At 43.8% G+C, this 17,416-nt stretch overlaps 1 protein-coding gene and 1 long non-coding RNA gene across 2 annotated transcripts; one reads left to right on the top strand and one right to left on the bottom strand.

Annotated features, from left to right (window-relative positions):
• Nucleotides 1–721: 721 nt before the first annotated feature.
• Nucleotides 722–3,184, top strand: LOC132456319 (general transcription factor II-I repeat domain-containing protein 2-like). Its single transcript, XM_060050660.1, has 2 exons — nt 722–2,185; nt 2,479–3,184. Exons 1-2 carry the CDS (start codon nt 916–918, stop codon nt 2,991–2,993), a joined length of 1,785 nt encoding a protein of 594 aa, XP_059906643.1. The 5' UTR covers nt 722–915; the 3' UTR covers nt 2,994–3,184.
• A 10,104-nt stretch (nt 3,185–13,288) lies between these two features.
• On the bottom strand, nt 13,289–14,340 carry LOC132456318 (uncharacterized). Its single transcript, XR_009525427.1, has 2 exons — nt 14,061–14,340; nt 13,289–13,948 (listed from the first exon to the last, which is right to left on the bottom strand). It is a non-coding gene; the product is annotated as an uncharacterized LOC132456318 (long non-coding RNA).
• Between the last annotated feature and the right edge of the window lie 3,076 nt (nt 14,341–17,416).

Genomic DNA, 17,416 nt, shown 5'->3' with positions numbered 1-17,416 from the left:
TTCTCCAGACATTTTTTCTTTTTATCTCTTAGCTTTTCAGCTCCACCTTTTCGTTTTGGTGCCGACGGCATGCTCTCGCACTCTCAAAAACAACGTCGTCTGTCTGCTAGAGAATGACGCAAGGCAAGGAAAGGCAACTTTTTTCATTTTTTTATGCAACCCAATGTGCTATAAATAAACAATAAAAGGAAAGGGCACAAAATAAATAAAATATAATATAAGCTAGAGTGAGTGATATTTAATAACACCTAAAACAAGAGTTTGGAAGAGGCAACGAAGAGCTGGGCCTCATGGGTTGTGCGCATGCGTAGAACTGGGTGCCGCGTTGCGTGTATGTATGCAAATCCAAATTCTCTACACTTCGGCTGTGTAAGAACCAATTTAGAGGTGTTTATCAATAAGGTGGAGATGTTTTCTTACTTTTGACTTCCGAAGTCTGTAAAACACATATTAAAAGACACTTAAAAAAAAATCGAAAAATAGTCACCATGAGTGTGAAGACCGATTGCGAGTAGCAGTATAAAAACAGTCAGTGCAATTTGATAGGTATAGCTCTTGGAGAACATTACGCTTGTGCCGCTGTTTTAACCATTGAAGGGCTGATGCGATGATGGGCGTGGGCCGGTACAGAATAGTGATGGGCCGTTGGATTTATATTTTCGGCCATCGGCCCACCGGGGATGTCCCCGGTATTCCCGATGGCCAGTCCGCCCCTGCCCGCGCCTTACCCACTGTATATATTATTGTTTTCCACCATCAGCGCTCGCACTCATTGAATATTATTGATTGGTGCACTTCCATTCCTGACCATAGAATAACATTGTGATACATTGATGGTAGGGTGGCGCTGTTGAGCTCCTATCCTCTTGCGCTCCAATCCGAAGTCACGTGACAGCGAGTAAGTGAGACGCAAGGATGGAGCGGCAGTGGCACACAGACAAACGCAAATTCAAAAAATGTTGGGAACATGATTATTTATTTACCGAGGTCGATTCCAACGCAATATGCCTGGTATGTAAGCAGAAGGTCGCTGTTTTAAAGGAGTACAACATTCGTCGTCACTATGAAACTATGCATTCTCACCAGTTCGCAAAATACACAGGCGAGGACCGAAAGGTAAAGGCGGCAAACTTGCTAATGAAGCTAGAAACACAGCAGCAAACTTTACTTCAGCCATCCACTGCACAAGAAAATGCCACCCTTGCAAGTTATCGCATTAGCAACATCATTGTCAGAAGTGGACACGCTTTTGCTGCGGGTGATTTTGTAAAAGAGTGTCTGACAGTTGCTGCTGAAGCTGTGTGTCCAACTCAGAAGCGGGCTTTTTCTCAAATAAGCCTGTCACGGAACACGGTGACCCGCCGCGTTGAGGACATGGCCGAAGACGTTCGGGGCCAGATAGCCCAAAGAGCAGGTCGGTTTTCTGCCTTCTCCATCGCATGCGATGAAAGCACCGACATATCGGACTCAGCACAGTGGCTGGTGTTTTTGCGAGGCGTCAATGAGGACTTTGAAGTGTGCCAAGAACTAGCGGGCCTTGAAACACTGAAAGGGACGACAAGAGGTATCGATATTTTTAAGGCAGTGGAGCAAGTTATGGACAAGAATGGTTTGAAGTGGGAAAACCTATCTGGCATCACGACTGATGGAGCCCCGGCCATGGTCGGTAAGAGAGCAGGTCTAACTGCACTTGTGTCGGACAAAGTCCGTGAGTGTGGTGGCTCGATTTTTAAATATCATTGCATTTTGCATCAGGAGCAACTGTGCGCTAAGAATATCGGCCTAAAGAACGTGATGCAGGATGTTGTTGGCATTGTCAATAATATTCGCTCAAAGGCGCTCTCACACCGTCAGTTCAAAGCTGTTGTTGATGAGATGGATGCCCAGTATGGTGATGTATTGTACCACCAGGAGGTGCGGTGGCTGAGCCGCGGGAAAGTTTTGCGACGTTTCTTTGAGCTGCGTGAGGAAATCAGGGTGTTTCAAGCCACAAAGGAGAACAGCATCCAAGTGCCCTCGGACAAGCACTTGATTGCAGATCTGGCCTTTCTTGTGGACATCACAGAGCTGCTGAATATCCTCAATCTTCAGCTTCAAGGGAGAGACCAGATAATCACTCAGCTGTACGACCATGTCAGAGCCTTCAAGCAAAAGCTCCAGTTGCTTAGCAGACATCTCTTAACAGGTGAGATCTAACTTGAATATGTTATTGAACACAAAACAATGTAGTAGGCTGGTTATTGATCACTATAACCAGCATGTTATTATATTTGTTACATACATTGTGTGTGGAGAATACATTTTCTATTTAAATATAGGCATTAAATCCAATAACACATTTGTTTTTTGTACTGCAGCCATAAACACAAAAAAACAAGTTTTTTTCTCATTTGATTGATGTTTGGTATTTAATTGAAAATCAAATGAACAACCTTGCATCTTACATTGCTACTTTTGTCTTTGTGTCTGTACATTTAGGAAATTTGGCACATTTTCCCAGCCTCAGAGAAGTTGGGTTGATGGAGGAAGACACACCAAAATACTGCAACATTCTCAGCGATCTTGTGGTGGAGTTTGACCATCGCTTTGAGGATTTTCGTGGAAACGAAACAGCATTTGAGCTGTTTGCCCAACCCTTTTCTGTAAATGTGGATGCAGTCAGTGAGGAGCTTCAAATGGAACTTTTGGAGCTTCAGTCTGATTCAGACCTCCGTTGCCGGTTTAGAGAGCTTTCTTTACAGGACTTTTACAAATCTGTTCCTGCACACAGATATGGCAAGATCCGCAAACATGCACAGGTGATGTTCTCCCTCTTTGGAAGTACCTATGTCTGTGAGCAGGCATTCAGCCTGATGAATCTTAATAAGTCCAAACTGAGAAATGCTTTATCTGACTCTCACCTTCATAACATTCTCACTCTGTCAGTTAGTCAGCTGGAGCCTGATATTAAGAGACTTGTAAAAACCAAGGACAGGCTTCATGTCTCCCACTGATAGGCCTACTTCAAATCATAATGTATAGGCCTGGACCTCCAATGTGTCGGAGTATGTTCTGCTCTGTCCTGTGTTACTTTGTTTCTGTCCTGTGTTATTGTTCTGTGTTACTTTTATTGCACTAAAAAAAAATCTTTGTATTTGAAGATACAGGCCCAAGGCCTAGTAATGTTCCATGTCTGTCTTCAAATATTTCATGGTGCTTCAATTATTTTTCTAATTTAAAGAAGATAGATTTTATGATTTATTTATTATTTTTTGAACATTAATGTGAAGCACAATAAACATTGTCATTCATTTTTCAAAATTACCTTGTGATAGTGTTGATTTTGCACACGCATGCTATTTATACCCATATTTAACCTAATATACTGAAAAATTACAATTTTGGCCCACGAGCCTCCCCCCGATTAAATTTTGGCCCTCCAGAGGGAAGAATTTGGGCACCCCTGCCTTAAAGCAAAAGACAGCTGCGGACGTCGGAAACGCCACATAATTATCCTTCATTATTGACGGCGACACAGACGTCTCTATCAGAAGCGTCTTAGAGTACCATATTAAGCGCTATATAAATTTCATTTATTATTATTATTATTATTATCAAGGAGTGTGTGATTGTCTACAGCCGCATTTTGCGGCTGTAGACCTACATTTTGTGGTGGTGCACCTAAAAAAAAAAAGTTTGGCGCACCGATGCAACCAATACAAAAAGTTAGTCTGGAGCCCTGCCATGCTTCTTGGAGTTATTCATATCAATAGAACTGGATAGTGGGATTGCTGCTCAGATCCACCCAGACCAGTACATTCACCATTAACTAGGTGCTTATTAATATGCCTATTAGTAATATACTGGCACATTATTAGAAAGTATAATAATAATAATACATTTAACCGTATGCAGTCACCATACAAAGTATGAGTATAGAGAATAAGAATATAATTCAGTGCACTAACCTGAATGCAATTTTGAGTCTTTTCTGTATGGCTATACTGTTTGCTATTCAAAATAAATAAACTAGCATTTGTGATAAATTGGCTGTCTTCTAACTACTTGTATGCTGTAATGACTTAACGAAATGTGAAGAAGTTGAAACTTTAGAATAGGGAACATGTTTGGGTTAATAAGGGTCAATGTACTTGTGAGTTAAATATGAACAAGACCCCACTTTAGATAGGGAACATATTTTGAGTTACCAAGACTTAATTAATAGTTAATACAGGTAATAATAATTACCACTTGTAGTTTTGCATTGTATTCCATAAGAATAAACTATACTAATTCAAAGTAATAAAGAGTGAATGACTGTTCTTGTGCTATTGCCCCTTTACAAGGCCCCAATGATGCCTTGGTTATTAGCATCGTTACTCATATCCAATAACGGCTTTATTTACAGTAATCAAACAATAATTAGGAGGTTATATTGGGTGAAATCATAATTAATGGAGTAGTAAGGGTAAAATAAATTTATACAGAATAAGGTATTAATACATGTCTAATAATTACTAATAAAGGGCCAGTATGTTACTAATAGGCATATTAATAAGCACCTAGTTAATGGCGAATGAGTATCTTAATATAATAATAAATAATAATATATTTAATTTGTAGAGCACTTTACATTCAGAAATCTCAAAGTGCTACAGAGTTTAAGAGAGAGGAAAAACGGATTGTTTAAGGTAGTGGGGGGCATGTCGCTGGATGCACTGGTCAACACATTCTCACTCCGAGCGCGTCGATTTTTGACGAACGGTCAGTGACTTTGGCTTCAGTTTCTGATGCGAAAGGGTACCCTTGTGCTTCTTTTTCGACGCATTGGGTTTTCAACTCGTTACAATGTAACCCCTTCACGGGGGACCCGATGGCTGCCCCGAGACGCTATGAGCATTCATCCCATTGGCTAACGGAGGACCTTGTGCTTCTTTTTTCGACGCAGGGGGTTTCCCACTCATTACAATGTAACCCCTCCACGGCAATATATGAAGCTATGAGCATTCATCCCATTGGCTAACGGAGGACCATGTGCTTCTTTTTTTCGACGCAGGGGATTTTCCACTCATTGCAATGTAATCCCTCCACGGAGATATATGAAGCTATAAGCATTCATCCCATTGGCTAACGGAAGACCGGATGGCTGCACATTAACGGCGATTTTACAGTGAGATCTGTGACATTCCTCAACATAACTACACCAACGTGTCCTTGTTAATTGCACAACATCATGTATGGGTTAAGGCTATGGGCATCAGTTGTCCTGTTTTGTGCTTTGATTGAGAGAAACAATCGTTTTTTTGATTAGTGTTGGGTAGCTGAGGTCGTTCCTATAGAGACCACGTCCGTCCGCTTTTTTTGACAACTGACAGAGCAAACCTTTCTCATCAAAATTAAGACTATTCGGCATTCTCAATTACTTTTGTCTAAAAAAAGTATTTTGTCCGTGATTACGTTTTATTGAACATATCGTAAATCCGAATTCGTTCTTAGCCTATTTTTTGCCATTTATTTACCGTGTTACTATGGCAGAATAAAGAATAAATTCATGCATTATCTTCAACTTGAACATGAGTTTTTACAGTATAGAGTGGTGGAGGGATTACGTATGTTGGCCAACCCGGAAGTGAGCGTCGCCCTGGGTTCCCTTGACAAAAAGCCAACTGGTTTTTCCATTGGATTTGGATTATTGCTTTGAAGCACCTCCTCAAAAACTGAAAATAAATAAATAAATAAAAATAACCGTGCTCCAATGAACGAAATGTAAACCAATACATTCTGAATGGGAGCGTTTCTCCGATTTTTCCATGCTGAGTGTGGGGTGGTGTTCTATTTTTTTCAACGGGGCTGCATCCAGTCACTTGACCGTCATGGTTGCTATGGTGGTTGCTATCGACCGCCCCCTCTAATACTTACGTGGCTCTAAAAACCACGCGGCAAAGGAGCTGCCGTCAATTGTGTTGTTTTTGTCGTAAACTAGGGTCCGATGGTTAAAAAATTGACAGATATTCCAAGGTATCATTAAAAGGCAGCTTGGATGTTTTTATTTTCTGCTGTTTAGACTTCTTCTATAACCTATTTTTGAAAGCAAAACACCAAGCTCATTTATTTAACGAGGCAGGGTTATTTGTTATGTGTCCATTTATATTCTCCTGTGTTTGCTTCCTATTTATGTCTAGTGTACACCCCTACTGTCCACAAGCATCCCCTCCCCCTCCCCATATGGATTTGGAGAATTGTTGCCACGACCCAGTGGTGGAGTTATCATATATATGAAAGAGGGCATTCGATTATAGCCTACTACAATGATCAATTAGGAGGCCGAAGCCCTAAAGGAAGTGATGCAATAGGTGACTGAGTCACCTTGGGGTCTCTTATATATCAAAGGGGGTCTCAAAGGACGCATACGCTTCAACATGTGGCTCCAGCCCTACAGGAAATGACTCAGCAAGTGCTCCATCTCGTTGCACCTCACCCAGCGGCTCGCTTGCAAGATTTTGGCCTGAAGTTCTTCCCAGATCTACACCCTAGCCATCCAACATGCATATCTGAGAATCAGGCCTCTCTTTAATAATGACAAAAAGTTATGAGAGAAACACACATTAACTTTTTGTTATCTCATAAGCGGCGTGGTGCCGGCTCCTTTTGACCCCAGACTTCAAAAACGTGGCCACAGGCCAGCTTTGTCTACACACCTTAAGCCACAAATGTACACCTCCATCCCACAAAAAATGGGGACTAGAAACTAACCTCTGTCTTATGTACATTTACTGTACTGTTGGAGGTCACGCCCCTTTTCCGGCCTTTTCGAGATAGCTAGGGATGCTAAAATGTTTGCACACATTTCCCGGGGCCCCGTGAACGACATATCCGAGAATTTGTGTTTTGCTTTCAAAAAAAGGTTATAGAAGAAGTCTAAACTGCAGAAAATAAAAACATCCAAGCTGCCTTTTAAGGATACCTTGGAATATCTGTCTATTTTTTAACCATCTGACCCTAGTTTATGACAAAAACAAGACAATTGACTGCAGTTCCTTTGCCGCGTGGTTTTTAGAGCCATGTAAGGAGAGGGGGGCGGTCGATAGCAACCACCATAGCAACCATGACGGTCCAGTGACTGGATGCAGCCCCGTTGAAAAAAATAGAATACCATCCTACACACTCAGGAGATTAATGATATTTAAACTATTATGACCATGAAGTCTTTATTTGCATGGGTTTACATTTCGTTCTGTGTAGCATGGAAAAATCAGAGAAACACTCCCATTCAGAATGCATTGGTTTACATTTCGTTCTTTGGAGCACGGTTATTTTTATTTATTTATTTTCAGTTTTTGAGGAGGTGCTTCAAAGATGCACATTTTTCTGCAATAATCCAAAATCCAATGGAAAAACCCGTTGGCTTTTTGTCATGGGAACCCAGGGCGACGCTCACTTCCGGGTTGGCCAACATACGTCATCCCTCCACCACTCTACTGTAAAAACACATGTTCAAGTTGAATGAGAATAATAATAATAATTCTGCCATAGTATTTATTTAAGGGGGGGGGGGGCATACAAGTCTTTTGGCCATTCGTAGTGTTGATCAGCAGAGAAATAATTTGTCTGCAAAGACGGTGAAGTCGCTTAGCAACGGAAGACGCTGGGGTTGACAAGTCACGGGACTACTACCCATGCAAGTGAATGGAGTGTTCCACGGCATTGAGAAGACCCGTTTAATAAAGGCATATAATATTTCTGTTTATGGCATAGATTTCTCCTCAGATTAGGCCAATAAACCAATGATAAAATAAAAATAAAAACGCTCGATCAAAGGCCCGGCCCGAGGATAGTGGTGGGAAATATCGGCCCGACCCGGCCCGCGTCGGGCTCGGGCTCGGGCAGAGAATCTAAACACTGACTGGAACTACTTAGCAGGTGTCTGTAGGCCTATATCAGGAGTTAATGCACGCCCTGCAGCCAATCAGAATACGAGTATTCCCCCAGACCGTGGTATATATCATATCAACAACACCACAAAATCTGCATTCTTCCATCTGAGAAACATTGCAAGACTCCGACCCTCACTCTCAGACTCAGTCACTGAAACACTCATCCACTGCTTCATCTCCACCCGTCTGGACTATTGTAATTCCATCCTCACAGGTCTCCCCTCCAAAACCTTGGACCGACTGCAATATCTTCAGAACTCAGCTGCCAGGGTTTTAACTGGCACTAAGCCCTGGCAGCACATCACCCCCATCCTGATGCAACTCCACTGGTTACCTGTTAAGTCCCGGATCAAGTTTAAAATCCTCCTACTCACCTACAAGTCCCTGCATGCTCTGGCCCCCCGTTACCTCTCTGAGCTCCTCCATCCCTACACCCCCCTGCGGTCCCTCAGGTCCTCTGCTAAGGACCAGCTGGAAACCCCCCGCACCAGACTCAAGACCTTTGGAATAGAATAGAATAGAATAATCTTTATTGTCATTGTACAAGACAATGAAATTTTGTTTGGAGCAGTCCTCCTCCAGTTGCACAGTTCTATAAATAAAATAAATAAAAAATGAATAAATAAATAAATAAATCAGTATCAGCAATATATATACACACATACACATACACACTCATACATACATATATATATACATATATATATATACACATATAAATAAAATACGTATATAAATAAAATGTTTTAAAAAGTCCAAGTCCTGGAGTGCAATAGTGCAATCATGTGTGTATGAGATGAGATGGGGAGTGTCAGTGTGGCAATAGAGGGGGAGTGGAGTTTAGCAGTGTCACAGCTCCATGATAGAAACTGCCTGCAGTCTTGTAGTGCGGGCGGGCAGTGTCCTGTATCGTCTTCCTGAGGGCATGAGAGTGAAGAGGCAGTGTCCAGGGTTTTTGCTGTCTCTGAGGATGCCCATAACCCTCCGAGTACAGCGGGTCTGGTAGATGTCCTCCAGTCTGAGGAGCTGGGTGCCGGTGATCCTCTAAGCCGTCTTAATGATGCGCTGGAGAGCTTTCCTATTATCTGTGGTGCAGCCAGAGTACCATGCGGTGATGCAGTATTTGAGAACTGACTCGATGGCTGACCTGTAGAAGCTCACCAGCAGCTTTTGTGGGAGACATGCCCTCTTCAAGCTTTACAAGAAGTAAAGCCTTTGAAGTCCTTTCTTGGCCGTCGCGGTGGTGTTGACGGTCCAAGTCAGGTCGTGGCTGATGTTGACCCCGAGGTACCTGATGTTCTGCACAACCTCCACTGTCTCGCCGTCGATGGTGATGGGGTGATGGACGAAGGGCTTCGTCTTCCTCCTGAAGTCCAGGATCATCTCCTTTGTTTTTGCTGCGTTGAGGATCAGGTTGTTCTCTCGGCTCCAGCTCACCAGGTTCTCTACCTCTGTCCTGTAGGCAGCCTCGTTGTTGCTTGAGATCCTGCCTACCACCATGGTGTCGTCTGCAAATTTAAACATGGTGTTGGCCTCGTGGGTGGGTTTGCAGTCGAGAGTGTAGAGGGAGAAGAGGAAGGGGCTCAACACACAACCCTGTGGTGCACCGATGTTCAGGGTGATGCTGGAGGAGACCTGTCTCCCCATTCGCACAGTCTGTGGTCGGCCGGTGAGGAAGTCCAGGACCCAGCTGCTCAGGTGTGTGTTGAGGCCCAGGTGGTCCAGCTTGGTGGCAAGTTTATGGGGGGGGATGGTATTGAAGGCGGAGCTATAGTCTATGAATAGCATCCGCACATAACTGTCACGCTGGTCAAGGTGTGTCAGGGTAGAGTGGAGGGCTAGTGACACTGCGTCCTCCGTCGACCTGTTTGCCCTGTAGGCAAATTGATGGTTGTCTAAGGAGGGGGGGATGCTGTTCTTCAAGTGCCCCAGTACCAGACGTTCAAAGCACTTCATCACCACTGGTGTCAGCGCCACTGGCCGATAGTCATTGAGGGACCTGATGGCTGATTGTTTTGGGACAGGGATAATTGTGGCTGTCTTGAGACATGTGGGGACGGAGGCCTGCAGCAGGGAGGTGTTAAACAGGTCCGTGAGCACCGCAGTCAGCTCCGCTGCACAGTGCTTCAGAACCCGCCCTGGTACTCCGTCAGGTCCAGTAGCTTTGTTGGGGTTGATGTGCTGCAGGGTCGGTCTCACGTCGTGGGGGCTCAGAGTCAGAACCGGTGGTGAGGGTTCCTGCTGTGCCCGCGTGTTGTCACTGTTGTCAGTGTGGTCAAACCTGGCAAAAAAGCAGTTCAGGTCGTCAGGGAGGGATGGACTTTGAGCGTGTGTGGAGCTGCTGCTGTTGTAGCCGGTCACGGTTCTGATGCCCTGCCACACGCGTCGAGAGTCTGAGCTGTTGAAATGCTCCTCGATACGCTTTGTGTAGTGGTGCTTTGCTTCCCTGATGCCCTTCCTCAGAATGGACCTTGCTGTTCTGTAGGCCTCTGCATCACCTGAGTGGAAAGCTGCATCCCGGGCCTTCAGCAGACCAGTTACAGCGCCATTCATCCATGGCTTATGGTTGGGGAGTGTTAGTATTGACTTCTGTGTGGTGACACACAGAAGGTGATGTAGTCCAATACTGATGAGGTGTAGGTGTTGAGGTCTATGTGGTTGTTGTCATTTGCAGCCTGTTTAAAGATGTCCCAATCGGTATACTCAAAGCAGTCCTGTAGCCTGTCCATGGCTCCATCTGGCCAGACAGTGACGGTGCGAACTGTTGGTTTGGACCTTGCTATGAGGGGTTTGTATGCAGGTGTTAAGTGCAGACTGATGTGATCGGATCGGCCCAGATGGGGAGAGGGGGACGCTTTGTAGCCTTTAGCAATGTTGCAGTAGACCTGATCCAAGATATTATTGCCTCTGGTCGGAAAGTCAATCAACTTGTGAAATGTTGGCATTACAGTCTTCAGCTTGGCGTGGTTAAAGTCGCCTGCTATTATAAACACACCATCTGGGTGGTTGTTTATCAGCTGTTGGATAGCGTCATGCAGACTAGCCAGTGCTAGTTTAGCGTTAGCTTGCGGTGGTATGTAAACAGCAGTTAAGAACACCACTGTAAACTCCCTTGGCAGATAAAACGGTCTGCATTTAACTGTAATAAACTCCAAATCCGGGGAGCAAAATGTCTCTACAATGTCAGTTGTGTTGCACACGTATATGCAGACACCGCCCCCTTTATCCTTACCGGAGTCAGCTGTTCGGTCCGCTCGGTAAACAGTCCGGCCTGCCAGCTCAATAGCAGCGTCAGGAATGTTCGGATTCAGCCAGGTTTCGGTAAAGAAGAAGTTAAGTTAAGTTAAGTCCTTTATTCATCCCTTTTTAGGGGGAAATTCTTTCTCTGCTTTTGACCCATCCGGGTAGCCGGTGAAACACATACACACACAGAGGTCCACACACAGAGGTCCACACACATGGGGGCACACACATGGGGGCACACACATGGGGGCACACACATGGGGGCACACACATGGGGGCACACCGGCACTACCGGAGCAGTGGGCTGCCGCGGGGAGCAGGTGGGGGTTTCAGATGCCTTGCTCAAGGGCACCTCATCCGTGGATTTTTTCAGGATTCGAACTGGCCACCCTCCAGTTACCAGTCCAACTCCTTCACCAGTATGCCACGGATGCCCCCTAAAAAGCACAGCTATTTATCCTGTTTGAGTGAAGCCTCAGTCTGAGTTCGTCGATCTTGTTGACAATGGACTGGGCGTTCGCTATGAACAGGCTGGGCAAAGCTGGTCTATCCGGTGAGCTCCTTAGTCTAGCTTGGATGCCGCCCCGCTTGCCCCGCTTTGTCTTCCTCTCCCGTCTCCGTCTGCGCTGCTTGCTGCGTCGGCTCGTTAACCAGTCAGGCACCGATGTTCGGAGCAGCTCCTCCGGTATAGCAGGTGGAAGGGGTGGAATGTAGTTTATATCCCGAATATTCAAGATGTGATTTCGGCTGTAGGTTATGTTCGTTCCCAGTTGGAGGGGAAGGCTCACAGTACAAAAAGTAAACATTACAAAAAAACAAAAAAAAACACTTGAAAAACACTAAAAACCGGCAACTAGAGGTAGAGCTCCGAGCCGCTGCGACTGTGCGCGCTGCCATGCCAACGAATTGTCCGTTGGGGACAGGGCCTTCTGCGCCTCTGCCCCCACTCTGTGGAATCTACTCCCCCTCCATATCCGCTGTGCCACTTCAGTGGAGTCCTTCAAAAAGCTCCTGAAGGCACACCTCTTCTTAGAGGCCTATGGCCTTTAACCTGCCCCCCCCCCCCCCCCCCCTGTGTACACCTCTTGTAAAGCGACCTTGGGTACCTTGAAAGGCGCTATATAAATTGAATTTATTATTATTATTATAAACAATATTATTCACGAGTTATAATCAACCCCTACACATCAATATTAATGATAACCCATTAAATACGGTATGATTTCTAGATGTCATGGCAACGTCCGCTCGCGACACTGGACTTGCGAGGCATCGACGCAGACTTTCATTCACATAGCCAAAAACAAGAGAATAGATGGCTAGATAAAATAAACATCAAGACATACAATTCTAAAAAGAACAGATGAAGCAGCTACCCTTTTTTCCTATGCGGTTTGCCTACAGAGCAGCGCACCTGCATTTAATGTATCCGTGAATTGTCACAATTTCTCAGAATCAAAGGTGAAAGTAGAAATGGGTGGCCAAAAGCTGTCATATTGTTAGTTATCACAGACAATTTTAAGCAGGGGTGGACTGGGAGAAAAATTCAGCCCTGGCATTTCCTCTCAAGACCAGCCCACTACATCATTAGCACTAGGGGTGGGACGAGACGAACAGGAAGAACCCTGTATATCCGAATAATAGTACAGTTTTTTGTTTTTCAAGTTTGTGTTTCTTGTGCTGCTGACAAGAAAGGTGTGAAACCCGAACAGGAAGTTAACAGACATCCTGTGGTTGCTGCATCTCCACCCGCCATATCTACTACAAAACCCTTGTTAAATATCACACATGATCCAACGCTAAATCCTCTCTTGCAGTTATTAGTCTGTGACTGTGAAAATCGTTTGGTGTAAACCCAGCATTAGTTAAAACCAGACTCGGACAATAATAACAAAATCTCCTGACAAATAATCTAAATAGAAACATATTACAGACAGTAACAGCATTAGAGCTGAAACCAATTTGTTTTAACGGTGACTCAGTCATTATGAAACCATAAATAGAGAAAAAAAAAAAATTCTCATACACGTGTATATGAGAATGCATATCTATTCAGATCATAGAATAACTTCTAGCAGGTGAGGAAAACCTGTTTGACAGGAGATGATGGTAGCAGAGAATATAAAGAGACATTTATGAATAACCAATTGTCATTTTATCACACATATAGTATATTTCTTCACATAAACCTTTAAACATACACATATTGCATTCCTCTCGAAATAGTCATCACCTCAGTAAACAATAAATGAATTGAAAGATTACAATAAATTCAATGGCAAATATTGCAAATTAAACTAATTATTTCCAATAGGTTTACTTGTATTTTGTGCTAAAATTCAAAGTGTCACATCTGTATTTACAATACAGCTTGATTCTGCATCTCTATTTACTGCTCATTAGTCCATGTCAATGTATACTGTTGCTATGGCAACAAGAGACTGCTAACGTTAGCAGCTGTTAGCTAGCTTAGCCAAATCATCTGAACAATAATAACCAATAATATCACAATTCGGCCTATTTAAACAAAATCAACCACAACTACCAACAGTCACAGCCCTTCAACTCTGGGCTAATATGTTGTCACAAGTATGCAGTTAATTAGGTCACATCACATTCAATGTAAAAACGTTTTCTACTTTGTTTTGGACATGTCTCAAAATGTAGCCTAGCTAGCCCCAGGCTAACGTTACTTAGCATATATGCCTCCACTCGCTCGTCTCCTGGCGCAGCAGCACCTGCTGGGGTGCGGACCCCGGCACCAAATAGGTCTGTCAATTTTGAACATTTAACTTCCATCTCCAGAGGCTTAAGTCGCCGTTTTTCAGCACCACCCGGGCGTTTTCAGCTCCGTACCGGCTCCCGCGACTCCGGCCCATGCCATGAGGTCCCGCCCAGGCCCACCCTGGTTTGTGTTGTGATTGACAGCACTGTCAGGGCTCTCTGAGCCAGTCAGCCCATGATTGATTGACAATGACAAACATAGACCAATAATATGCGTCCATGCTGGCAACACACTGCTAGCTCTCTGTAGCCCATTGGCCGGCCCAATTGGAGGGAATTTAGAGAGAGAGTAAAAAAGAAAACATAGCGGACCGGACCGCCCCACATTGGGTCAACGGCCCACCGGGACGATGCCCGGTATGCCAGATGGCCAGTCCACCCCTGATTTTAAGTAGAAACGGGTGGCCTAAAGCTGTCATTTGTTAGTTATCACAGACAATTTTCAACAATGAATGATCGGTACGGAGCTCCTTTAGGGACATTAGGGAGAACGCTCACGGGCAGAACCTTAGTTTGGAAGTCGTGCTTAGTGATACGACAAATACTTCCAATTGAAATACAAAATTCATAAAATACGTGTCCCTGATCACGTTTCAATAGATTAAATAACGTGACAGTTTCATGTATTTTCGTGAGACCAGGTTCGAGCGTGTGCATGGGTTGAATTGCGTGTGTCTCACGCCGAATGCATGGGACTTGAGAGCCCTGTACTTACGTGACACCAGTGGCGTAACAAGGCAACGACGGGCCCGTATGCAGGATGTTCAAGGTGTTGACGGGGACGGGGACGGGGACGGGGACGGGTACGGAGCGATTGTTGACGGGGGGGGGGGGGGGGGTACGGAGCGATTGTTGACGGGGGGGGGGGGGGGGCGTGGCCGACGGAGACGTAGCCGACGGATAAAAAAAATCCCCCCCACAACTGTCCCCGTAGTCCCCGTAGTCCGTCGGCCCTGCGCACGGGCATTCTCAATTGAGAATATCGTAAGTGGAACATTTCGAAGACCGACGGGCGGGCCCCTGATTGGCCCGGGCCCGTACGCGCCCGCATACCCTGCTTACCGATAGTTACGCCACTGCGTGACACAAACCAGCACCGCAAATGTTCTCTCCCGCTTGAGATGACGTCTTTCTGTATAGGTTTATGGGTCTGATACGCCGATTTCCCATGCTGATATTTCCGGAGATTCTCGGGCATCTTCGACAATTTGGCTATAGATTGCCTCATTACACGCTAAATAATATAATTATAACCTAATTATATATATAGCCTATATATATATATATATATATGTATAGGCAATATATATAATTAGGCAATATATATATAGCCTATATATATATCATTTGTGGTTTTGGCATAAACATAACTAGGGAGCACTGTACTATCTGCGCACACCCTTTCTGAAGCCTCTCTCTCGCTCTCTCTCTTTGTCCCTCCCTCTCCCTCTTTCTCTCTCTCTCTCGTAGCGTTTTGTGGAGCACGTTAATTGTCTGAGAACACTCCCATTCAGAATGCATTGGTTTACTTTCGTTCTGTGTAGCACGAAAAAAGTCGGACTATCGTGCTCTGGAACACGATTCAATAGATTAACGTTTGTGTGTGCGAGCACGAAATCGCGTGATACCGAGTTGGTCCTAGTAACTGTATTTATGGCTATGCCTTTTTCTCTTTTTAATGTGACCGAACACAATGGCCAGAGGACCAGCATCCTTTCTTAACTGATAAACAAAATAATCTTTGAGTTTTACATGTTCTAGAAATGTTCATTAATCAACAGTCCTAATGTTTATTTTCTTGTCTTCTGATTATTTTTTACAGTATGGAAGCGGAGATTTGGGGGTACCTGGTCAGGCCTTGGTCAGCCTACAAATCCCAGATGTGGAGACTGCAGGGATACCTCACAGAGAGGACACTAAAGAGCCATCTCTCATTCACCGAGTGGACTCATTGGATTGCGAATAACCACAAAGATGCTCCCATGGGCAGATTGCTGCATGGCATTTGCCACTTATTCAAATTGTAGAGGTTGAAGCAGTCTTCATTGTGGTCACTTGCCATAACACTGTCATGTGTTTTAACAAAACAACATCAGTAACATTTAAATTGAGTTGATGTGGAAGGCTCTTTTTTTTGTCAGATCTTTTCAGTGTTCAGTGCCTGTTTTTGAGATATGCATCTTTTGAAAGATAAGCCTTTGATTTTGTTTAATTTTAATATGCCTTTCATAAACAGTGGTTTGGGATTTTATAACAACAGTTAAAATGCTTAACTACTGGTGAGCGACGTTGCAGAACATATATGGTGCAAGTTTGTGTTGATTGCATGGAATAACCAGTTATAACTTATATGATTAGAGCCTGGTAATACCATGGAAACAAACAAGGCTTCCTTTTACACAACAGTTTCAGCTTACTTAGTGGGTAAATTGTCATGTTTTATTTAGTAACGTCGTAGAACGTACATGGTACAAGTTTGTGTTGACTGCATGGAAAAGAGAATAATGTATTACAAATTATATAGTAAGAACCTGGTAATACCATGGAAACAAACAAGGCTTCCTTTGACAGTACAGTTTCAGCTTATTTACTGGGTAAATTGTCGTGTTTTACTTGGTAACGTCGCAGAACGGACATGGTACAAGTTTGTGTTGACTGCATGGAAAAGGGAATAATGTATTCCAAATTATATGGTATGAACCTGGTAATACCATGGAAACAAACAAGGCTTCCTTTTACAGTACAGTTTCAGCTTACTTACTGGGTAAATTGTCGTGTTTTACTTGTTAACGTCGCAGAACGGACATTGTACAAGTTTGTGTTGACTGCATGGACAATGGAATGTATCCATTATAAATTATATGGTAAAAACCTGGTAATACCATGGAAACAAATGGCTTCGTACCCAGTAGTTAAGATGTACCATGCCACTAGAGGAAAACTGCTCCTGCTGAGGTTGTTACCAGGTAAGTAATTCCATAGTGGTAAATCGAATAAACCCTTTCTAAATGGGTGTAGCTATGAATAATAACTAAGAAAAAGTAATTTATTGGAAAGTACTCTGCTAATTTCTAGATGGTACATAATTAAACTTGGGCTGTTACCAACATAAACCTTGGATAACTACAATTGTAACTTGAATCAATAGGTGTTTCTAAGAATTGGTCGCCTAATTTCCTAGGAAGTACACAATATCGGAGTTATTACCAACCTAAAACAGTTACAACTACCCGTTACTTAGTTGAGTTGATGGGTAATAGTGGAGGTTTTACTTAGTACTTCAGCTGTAATTCCTCTGTATTTACCTTCTTATTACCAGTGGTAATTACACGGTAATACGCTATAATTTACCGGATAATTCCTCTGTATTTACCTTCTTATTACCAGTGGTAATTACCCAGTGATACACTATGATTTACCGGGTAACTACCTCTGTATTTACCTTCTTATTACCAGTGGTAATTACCCAGTAATAC

Source organism: Gadus macrocephalus, chromosome 4 (genome assembly GCF_031168955.1).
Source record: "Gadus macrocephalus chromosome 4, ASM3116895v1".
Lineage (NCBI taxonomy): Eukaryota > Metazoa > Chordata > Actinopteri > Gadiformes > Gadidae > Gadus > Gadus macrocephalus.
The sequence above is the reverse complement of the archived record's forward strand: the minus strand, read 5'-3'. Positions and strand labels throughout refer to the sequence as shown.